Here is a 10615-nt window from a genome sequence, read left to right as displayed (position 1 = left end):
CTTGTCAGACCACTGTTTAACCACTATTACCTCACAAGGAGACGATAAGGAACTTGTGTCGTCATTGAGATAGTTCATTATCAATGCACTAGAACAATATGCATCAAAATCCATGCAGACAATCATCAAGAGGACAATAATGCCTAAAAAAACTTGCTGTGGTTACCTGTAGCATAAATCTGTATCAATAAAATCAGGTTATAATTGTCAATGCTTATGGCATATTGAGAGCAGGGGAAATACTTGACCTGATACTTTGAACTATTGCACTTGAAGTTAGGTGAGATTATTTAAATCTACCTGTAGATACCAACACTTTAAACTGAATTTCCTGTCCCATGTTCCCTTTACAGACTATGCTCTCACCTTCAGAGAGCTCTTCATCTAACCTGTTTTAGTTCTCTCTCTTAGCATATGAGACATAAGCACGAGAAGTGCAAAATTCCTTTCACTAAGTGTAAGGGAAGCATCTATTCAACATATAAAAATCTGTATTTGCTTAGGTAAGTCCCTCCAGGTATGAATAAAACCCACCAAATTGCAGCCTCATTTTAAGATCTGAATTCAACTTGCAAAGTATAACTTTTTAAAATACAGTGGGATTACACAAATACATACAGAAAGATAATGTTGTTCCAAGTAGATCACTATTCTCTCTGGTTTGACAACTTTCCCCATACTGACAGAAAATCCTTGCTAAATGATACAGCAATACCCCAGCAAATCTAAGGTATTGTTTCCAATACCATCTCTCAGTAACTATTTAAATCATGTTGCACATATCTTTTTTTAAAAAAAGATGAAAACCCAGTGTTATTAATGCTGCAGTCAAGCACTCAGACTAAGAACTATAAACATAACGGATGGATCAAGAGTAGTGTGGCAGCAGGACTAGGGCAGTGTCATCCCCCTGGACTGGGCACTGGGGAGGTCACAGCTCAGTGCTGTGCTCAGCTTTGGGCACTCACTGCAAAAAGGACATTGAGGCACTGGACCAAGTCCAGCCAAGGGCAACGAGGGCAGGATAAGGCTAGAACACATGACCTGTGACGAACAGCTGAGAGAGTTGAGTTTGTTTAGCCTTGAGATTCAGATTAAGCATTAGGAAAACTATTTTCCCTGTTAGGGTGCTCAGGCACTGGAATATGTTGCCCAGGGAGGTGGTGGAGTCACCATCCCTGGAAGTGTTTGAGTGTGTCTGGATCTGACACTGGAGGATCTGGTTTAGGGGTTCCAGCAGTGACAGGTTAATGGTTGGACTCAATGATCCTTTAAAGGTCTCCTCCAACCTTGATAATTCTATGATCTCCACAACTACCCCACTTACATGAGGACTGCAATGGATTTTTATGCATGAAGAACTGATCAGGGAGATGAACAATCAAGAAGTATTAACTACTTTTGAGTACTCAGTCTGAAATAGTTTAGGACTGTCCAGAGATAGGCAGCTTCTGCATAATTTCATATATATTTAAGTACTGTATTTACAGACTTCAGTAAAACTGACTGCTCAGCACTTCTGAGAATCAGATTCAAGAAAATCACATTCAACTTTATACCTGACTTTGAATAACTAATAACAGCACCTTGTTTGACTATCTTTTCTCAGCATTATTAGGGGCCACATGACAGAACAATATTGTTTGACTATCTTTTCTCAGCATTATTTAGGGGTCACATGACAGAACAATACAGGGAACCCAGTGGTTTTCTGCTGCAGTAATTGCAAGATCATGCTCCTCCTCTCACCTCATTTCCCACAAATATTTCTGCTACATGCTAAGGAATCCTGTAAATACTACCACCATTTACAAACCATATTGCACAAGCCACAGCACAAAACATAGTCTAGAAGATGACAAAATCTGCTACCATATAATTAAGCACTGCTACAACATACCTCCTGAGGAAGGGACAAAGCAGTTAGTCATTCCAAGCATCCAAAATTAGATGTGACCTTAAAGCTTGTCTTCCACACCAGGCTTTTCCCTTAAGATCCTGTAATTCTGTTTAAGCTTTTCTACCCCTGTATTTGGAAATTCATATGAATTACATCGAATTTTATTCAACTTGCTTTATGTACTTCCATCTCTTATCTTCCCATTTTGAGTATTGTTAATATTTTAGTCCCCAAAACCTACCAGAAGAGAGAGGAAGAGAGGGAGAGAGAGAGACTGGAGGATCTGGTTTAGGGTTTAGGGGTTCCAGCAGAGTGACAGATTAATGGTTGTACTTGATGACCTTAGGGGTCTCCTCCAGCTTGATGATTCTATTGTATCATGCTGTTTGTAACTGAATTCTAATGCTACCAATACAGGTGCTCCCCAAGCTTTACTGATGTTTTTACTCTTCTGCCTTTACTGCAAGGACAGTTTCAAGAACACTAAGCAAGTATTTAAGACTAAACAACACTATGTCACACTAAACAACCTATTTTAGTATGGGGAAAGGAGAGTCACAAGCTACATAAAGAAATACTGTACTTTCTACCATTAATTTTTGTCCACATTTATTTAGGAGTAAAACAAACAGCAAACGTTACAGCAAAGGGGACATTCAGGCCCAGATTTTAAAAAAATAAAAAGAAAGGAAAACAGATGCCTGACTAGATTCTGAATTCAGGCACCTCAGGATTGCTGACAAAGTCCACAAAAATAGGTGAAAGTGATGAGCAAACTTCATAAGTGCATTTCAGTATTTATTTAGATGTTTTAAGCTCTCGCACTAGATTTTACAAGCTGGTGAACACTGGCAAAAGTATTTCTCCCACAGAACTATAACCACACATTCCCAAGACAGTATAAATATATGGTTGAACTAACATTAATACACATCACCATTTTATCAATTACATAATAAAACAAATTATCAAGTATCCAAATATTAAGTTACGCAGCTTGAAAGGCATACAAAATATTACAGAGGTCTGCCCAAGTCATAGCAGAAACTCAAAGAGGAAAAAAAGAAAAAAAAAAAGAAAAGAAATAAAAATAAAATCACACTTTCAACAAAGCAATAGTTGGTAAACAACTCTCAATAGGTACAGTAAAAGAAAACTACAAGATTTTTTTCAGAAATTTTCTGATTAAGAATTTTTAGCTACAATAACAAAGCATTTCTACTTCTTAAAAAAATATTTACTAAAGTAAAGGGCATATTCTATACTTCCTGCACAAGACAAAGGCAACATTTTACTAGAAATATTAAATAGCCCCTCCCAACCTTTTCAGGCCCTCTGTTAAGTTGCACATGAAGTGCCAACATTAATTTTAACTGTAAGGCTTTTTGTCTGGAGACATTAAAGACTTGTGTGCTTCTGTACAATTTAAAAGATCTTCTACATGAATAACCAGAGGAGAATGACTTGTAAAATGGAGAAGGTCAGGTAACAGAAAAGTACAGATGCTGGGGTAAAAACTTGCTGTAATTCATAGTATTAAAAAGACAAGACTGTGCAAATCCTGATAATTCTAGTGCGATTGTGGGAGACAAAACATACAGTGAGCAGGCAGGACTACCTTAGAGGCCATGATCTTCAACATTGAAATGACTGTAGAAAAAAAGATAGTAAGGTCCAGATAAGCTGGTAGTTCTCACATCATCAGAACTATGCTCATTTTAAGAAAAGACATGTAGCTGATATGCTGGGTGTTTTGGCACCTAATCTCTCTACAGACTGATTTTAGTACCCCAATTTTCAGTAGTGGAAACTAGGTGGGTAAAGACTCAATGACATGATTAAAAGATATTTGATCTGGTAATTAATGACCAAGGAGACAGCTCAGAAACGGGGAACAGCAAAAAACATTTACTGGGTCTCCAAACAGATGGATCTTTACCTAAACTACAAGTTGCATTTCTACTGAGCCTTCAGCCTATTAAATACTCCTAAGGAAGCTCCCTGTACTACTAAAAAATATGCCAGACTGATGTCTTTGGCATGCAGTCTGCTTCATTCTAGTTTCCATCCTTTATTCCCAAAGAAGTAGTCTAGGCTGTTGAGCTTTACTGAATACAGCAGTTGTTTCGGTGACCGTTGGAGTCTTTGAAGCGCAGACGCATCTTGGGGCGATATTTCTCCAGGTACAGGAGTTGCTTGCTGTTGAAAGCTCCACGCCGCTTCCTGGGGGCAGGAAAACATATTTCAACCAGAACATCACTCCACTGCCCAGTGAAATAATAGCACCAACCAGAGAAAAATATTTTCAGGTCACTTAAAAAAAAGCCACCTTTAAGTGAAGGTTGAAAGGGAAATGCCAGGAAAGAGGGTGGTAGCTTCCTTTCACAAATACCTCACTGACCACGTGCTCAAAGGAGTGCATAGCATTTGGACACTGTTCTAGCCTGATACACACAAGCCAGAGATCTAATATTAAAATCTTTAGAAGAAACTTCAAAAGGAAGCTATAGGGCAGATGCCACACGGTCTTCTTAAGAGAGCTCAAGTTACTTGATCTCTTAAAAAGATTATGAAGAATATTACAATATTAAGAAACTACATAAACATTTGAAGTTCCCATAATAAAAAGCTGAACAGGAATTCAGTTTGCTTTGTTTTCTCAGGCTGGAAGTATGGCGAAAAAAGGAGCATGTGGGTTGAGTGTTTGGTGTATGTACCAAGCTACCTAGTCCTCACTTCTTACACACCAGCCTGTTAAGATGTACAAGCTGAATTTATTTCTTCAAAGACTTGGTAACTATACAATAAGTATTTTGGATTGTTTGTAATAGCTGAAGCTTCTTTGAAATAGAGTTGAAACCTGCAAAATTATGACATGAAGGCTAAAATTGTTCTCCTCCAACTTATATACATTTATTAAAAAACCATTCAAGGCAATATTTGTCTTCAGTAGACCCCAGAAAAGTCTGGGAAGAACTTTTTATCACACTTTGATCCAACACAGCAGAAAGGATTCTCCAATGTGAATGAGTGTGAGTTCTAGCTAGGAGACAGCCTAAATTCCAAAGGTATTCTGCCTCTCTTATGTACAATAAACAAAGAGAACTCTGCATATCTAACTGAAAGTTAGGGGGGTTTGATGGTGGTTGATTTTTTAAACACCCTCAAATAACTACTGCTGATTCTGGTTTTCACAGGAACAGAAAATGCCCATTCCACAGGCCAAGTCTGACAGCACTGACTGTATGCAGTACAAGCTCAGATGTACTAAGTTAAGTCTCTTACAAAAAAGAAGAGTAAAGGACAAGAATAGCATTCAGCATCTTCTTTAGTGCTCAAGGGTGTATCAACACGTTGGAAACAGGTTCATGTTAGCTTCATACTTACTGTCTTATGAACTGCACTGCATCTTCATACTTCATTCCACATTCTATCAGTGCAAGAGCAACTAGGACTGGAGCTCTAGTTAAAAAAAAAGATAAATATATTCAGTTTAGCTTCTGTCAGTGCATACTCAGGAAATAGTTTACTTTCTTCTGTCCTTCTGTGAATCTGATGTTTCTTCTCTGGGGAAGCAAAAAAGGCAGAAGACATTTCTTCATTAACTGAGCACCTGGTTTTGAGCTCTCCATTCTCAGTAAGATAGAGGGTTAAACTAACTTAGCTTTGTTCTTATGACTTTAGGTATAGAAGAGGACAAGAGGACAACATTTTAAACAAAACAAAACAACTTAGATGACAAAAAGCTAAGGATCTTCTTTTCAACTGCCCAGTTTTGAGGAACAACCAACAGATATCAGTCTAAACAGCAGAAGACAACTTGTTTTGGTAGCATTTACCATAATGCAGTGGGTAAGACAGGCTCATGGACAGCAAGGCCAGAAACCTCCATTTGATATCGGACATGCTGAAATCCATGACCAGAAGATAGCAACTGCTTTTGGAACAGATGTAGTTCCCAGGTCGTCTAGAGCAATGGCAGGGACACCATCATGTTCTCACAACTGTTGGAGTTGTATTTAAGATAGTGGCAGCAGACAGAGGGAACAGGGCTAAGAGGAGAATATTTAGAATTCTCCACAAAATGTTTGAGGTCACTTAGAAATGAGACAAACAGAGCTTTGGGACTTTGGAAAACACTCTTCATCCCTCAGATAGGCGATGGACAAAAGCTGGTCATGATGTGCCTTAACATCTCAGTTATTTGTGGCTAGTGGTTACAATACCCTTGGTACAAGGAGAGTGGCAATACTGCTGAAATGGGGATGAAGAGGTAACAGGCAATTCACTAAAACCCAAATCCATTAGAACACAAAAAGATGATGTAGCAAGACAAAAAATACCAATGGGACACTCATCAATATACTTGGAACAAGAATATACTTGTTTACTTCATTCAGTGGATTGGTGAGAGGTATGGTACCAGCATCATCTGCTGACCAAAAGGTCTTTAATATAGGCATACAACAGTTTCCTGCCATCTTAGCCACTTCTAAGTGTGAGGTCATTCCAATACTGGATATACAACTGTTTTACATTTGCCTCAAATAAACTTCTGTACTAGATCTTAACAAGTCTGATCAGGTCTTGTGGTTTAACCAGCACATCAGGAATGAGAGTTCAACAGATCTCTAGAACTTTACCCACCTTCCAAGACCAGCAACACAGTGTACAGCAATACAACACCCAGGCTCTTCACGAAATTTAACTTTAAGGAGGTTTAGCCAATCATCAACAATCTGGTTGGATGGTGGAGCACCGTCATCAAAGGGCCAATCCTGGAACAGAGGGTAAAACAGATACTTAAAAATAGAACTCTTTATGCTTGTAAGTTGTGTGCATAGGCAAAAAAAGAAGGAGGGGACACAATGGATAAAGAGCTGACAGCTAAGGAAACCACTCAAGCTTATGGTTTTCTAATAGCAGAACTACAGCAATATCAGGAATACACTCCTTTCAATCAGTTTGCAATGAGTGTATGACCGTGCTCAAAACTGAGTTGTTTTCCTGACAAGAAAGGGTGACTGCCCAGCTTTTTCCTTCATCAGCTGCTGGAATAAACTCAAGAGTTACTAAGGTGGTGTGAAAAGAATTATTTTTTGGAAAGGGAGTGGGATGGAGAGGGGAATGGGTTGGTTTTAAACTCTGCTTCTACACTACTTACCAAAACTTGAATGCCTTCTTTTTCCACCGGAGCAGTGTCATAAGTAGCTTCACACACTCTTACCACTGTGGTAACACCGTATTTCTTAAGTTCCTAGGGAGTGAAAAAAATCTGCTGTAAATTAGCTTCACTTACCATTTAGTTTTCTCAACAGACTTAGTTTCCAGGCTGGCAAACACTTGCATGAGTTTAAGTACTGAAAATTTTTGAATGAGTTGCTAAGAACACAGAAAGCTGAAGTAACAACCTGTGTGCTAACACCAGATACCTTTAAGCTCTTCTGCTAATACACTCCTATCCAAAGACTAAGTTATGTCATGTTGGATCAGATTTTTTTTCTCTTAAAATCAGATCTGGGTAAGTATTGATCAATCAAGTAGTCCATTTCCAAAAGATCATCCCTTTTAAAGGAACAGGAAGCTTCCTGGTTTGCAAAGCTGCATAGATCACTAAAAGCAATCTGAGTGAGGTTTAAATCTTCTCTTCTCTCTCTCCACTTAAAACAAGAGGTTTCTAAGACCACTTACCGTTAAGAGTTATGAACACAGGACAATAAATTATTCCAGTTCCTGAATTGTCATAACTAGAGAATAACAAAATTTACCTTTCCATTTTGCTACTACCCTCCTTGAAAAAAAAAAAACCCCAAACCAATCACTCTTCATTCTCTCTGCAACAACCCTAATTCACACAGTAACTGTCTAGTAATGACTGAAGCCTAAGCACACTGTATCTACGTGTGAGAGTATAAAGGCAAGCAAATGTTATCTCACTATGCTTCTTGTGTATTATCCCACACCAAATACAGACTAGAGCTATGACACACCTAAAATCTTGCCAATGAGACAGTAATTCTGCAAGGAACTTATTAGCATGCACACATACACTTTTAACTATGCACTTTATAGCTCCACCATGCTAGACAGAATAAATTCAGCTAAGAGCAATATATGCCAAGCCACCTGTGTTTAGTCAGTAAACAATTTCAGCATATACCTACGCACCCAAAGCAACTTCAGCAGCTCTGGATGCAGAGTAAACCTACTGCCACAAATTTCACTCAAGTAAGCACTGTGGCACGCAGAGGATTCTCTTAAGCTACACTAAAACCATGATCTGCTAATACTGAAGGGAGCTAGGCAGTGAAAGCATATTGCAATCTTGTTATTTGTTCCTAAGGTTCTGACCCACAATGTAGAGTGAATTATTCTCCTTTTAATCACTATGCAGTAAGTGCAAGGAAATGTTACACCACTTCAGCCTAATCTGAATGCAAGTTCCTACCACCAGCAGATCTTTGTATTGCTCCACACAACTCTGCCAGATCATTCCTGTTTTCAGACCTACACAATGTACTTAATGTACCATGTACTAGACAGTATAATTATTACTTGGCTTCACTTTCAGAGCTACATCTGTAAAGGCCAAAGCATATCTGGACAGATTTGTCTGTAGGTCTTTGAAGCACAGCATCAGTATTTGAAGTCAATACACAAACAGTCCCAGTCCCTTCTCATATGGTTTTCACAGCAGTTATCAACTAGTAAAGAAGCAAATTGTTAATACAGCATGCTGTTCAGGCACTAAAAAAATACATCAGTAAGAATTCTGTCCTGGCCTTACCTCTATAAATTTGTTTAAGGTTGCATTGGTTGGATTGTGTGTGATCAGGAATCTCATGTTCTTGTAGGTGATTTCCACAGGAGCTGGGCGGTTCATTCGGGCCATATTGATTTAGTTAAACATGCAACAAGATTATGAAAGGATTAAAAAAAAATTCTAATACAGTGATGTAGAGAAACTGAAGTCTACTTCACTATACTCCACGTGAAATTCTCAGTGCTTGGAAGTATGAAATTGGGAGCAATGGGAAATGAAATGAACCTCCTAACAAGAAGCAGCAATTCTTCAATCCAGTAATACTGAGGCAAAAGAAAGGCAGTGCACTGAGGTTTACCCCATCCAGGTCTGAATTCTGTTGTTAAATGCTCTGCCAATTTCAATTCAACACTTCTTATCCTGGTCAACCACTCTTAGGGGGGCTTCTTGGTGGAGTAGTAATGAATTTCTACAGTTCACTTGTCTGCATAGAGGTCGTGCTGTGCCTGGCAGTAGTCTCCACTGCCCTTCAGAAACTCCATAAATGTGTGACCAAGAACACCACAGAACTGCTGTAAAGAGAAGGAGAAAAAAAAAAAAAAGCATAATGAGCACAGGTGAAACATGGTTATTTTTAAGACATCAAACACCATACAATGAAAAAAATAGAAACACGGCAACTAAGTAGTTTCACAAGGTTTATTTTTCATTCCAAGAATTAGGTTTGTGTAAGAATCCTGTTCCCTTTCTTAGCAAGGATTACTTGAAAAGACATTTACTTAACACAAAGTTTCCATATAGGGTTGTTTCAACACCAAAACCTCAAAGGTATTAAAATACCAATGCAGATGTGCTAAACGTAGCAACAAGTTTTAAGAACCCCAGTATTTATAGAAAGCATAGCTCTGCCAGGATACCCACACAATGGTCTTTTCCGTTCTGAATTGAGACATCACAACACCTACTAAACTTACAGTGACCTTAAGTAGTCCCATCAAGGCAAGGCTGAGATTCCTGGAATATTCAAGGCTCAACATCAGACAATTTCTAGTGTTTGAACAAAACTATCACTCTACTGAGATGCAAAATCACTTGTCTCAATGGCTAAAGACTGACTTTGCATGTAAGTGTCATTAATTCACATACAGAACAGCCAGTAGAAAAAAACCCACATCATCTAAATCCACCTGTCTCAAACAGGAGGCCTTGAAAGCAAATGCAGTCTTTGTGGTCTCACAACACAGCGTGAGCTTTTGAACATACTCTGAGGTTTTCAAGGCACACAGGTTTCTAACCAAGCAACATTTCACATACTAAAAGCTGAAGCCCCATGGCAAATTCATATATTTTTAACTGTCTTTGTACACCATGACTTTATTAATATACCAAGACAGCATAGAGTCACAGAATCATCAAGGTTGGAGGAGATCTCTAAGATCAAGTCCAACCATTAACCTGTCACTGCTGCAACCCCGAAACCAGATCCTCCAGTGCCAGATCCAGACATCTTTTAAACACTTCCAGTGATGGAGACTCCACCACCTCTCTGGGCAATATTCCAGTGCCTGAACACTCTCACAGTGAAAAGTTTTTTCCAAACATTTAATCTGACTCGCCTGTCTCAGCTATGGTCCCTCTAGTCCTCTCACTGCATCATGGCTGAAGACACCAGTAATAGTCTAGCTAAAAACATATATAGGGAAGTTTATTGAACAGGTTATTCCTGTCCAGTGCTGTGCTGTTTATCTATGGTTAAATTTATACATATAATTACTCTAAGATGCAGAACCAGGAATTAAGATGGCAAATGATAGCTCAGAGTTGTGTATTCACTTGCAGGTGTTGCAAATGAACCAACCACATATGCTTTAAAGCACTGTGGAACTCACACAGCTGAGAAGTTAGTTTTGTGCCCAGCCATAGTGCCAGTGCTGCTGCTGAGAGCTGCCCAG

The 10615-nt window shown here is 38.8% G+C and overlaps 1 protein-coding gene across 3 annotated transcripts; it reads right to left on the bottom strand.

Moving 5' to 3' along the window:
* Positions 1 to 2492: 2492 nt before the first annotated feature.
* On the bottom strand, positions 2493 to 9235 carry PTP4A1 (protein tyrosine phosphatase type IVA, member 1). 3 transcript variants are annotated; one of them, XM_009078354.1, is made up of 5 exons: positions 8688 to 9235; positions 7065 to 7157; positions 6548 to 6678; positions 5288 to 5362; positions 2493 to 4123 (listed from the first exon to the last, which is right to left on the bottom strand). In XM_009078354.1, exons 1-5 carry the CDS (start codon positions 8790 to 8792, stop codon positions 4006 to 4008), a joined length of 522 nt encoding a protein of 173 aa, XP_009076602.1. In that variant the 5' UTR covers positions 8793 to 9235; the 3' UTR covers positions 2493 to 4005. The 3 variants fall into 3 exon arrangements, with proteins under 3 accessions (XP_009076602.1, XP_009076603.1, XP_009076604.1); XM_009078355.1 differs by lacking the exon at positions 5288 to 5362; XM_009078356.1 differs by lacking the exon at positions 7065 to 7157 and having other exon boundaries at positions 8688 to 8783.
* Positions 9236 to 10615: the final 1380 nt, after the last annotated feature.

The sequence above is a fragment of the Acanthisitta chloris genome, unplaced genomic scaffold, assembly GCF_000695815.1.
Source record: "Acanthisitta chloris isolate BGI_N310 unplaced genomic scaffold, ASM69581v1 scaffold10697, whole genome shotgun sequence".
In the NCBI taxonomy this organism is placed as follows: Eukaryota; Metazoa; Chordata; class Aves; order Passeriformes; family Acanthisittidae; genus Acanthisitta; species Acanthisitta chloris.
This window is presented reverse-complemented; position numbering and strand designations above follow the sequence as displayed.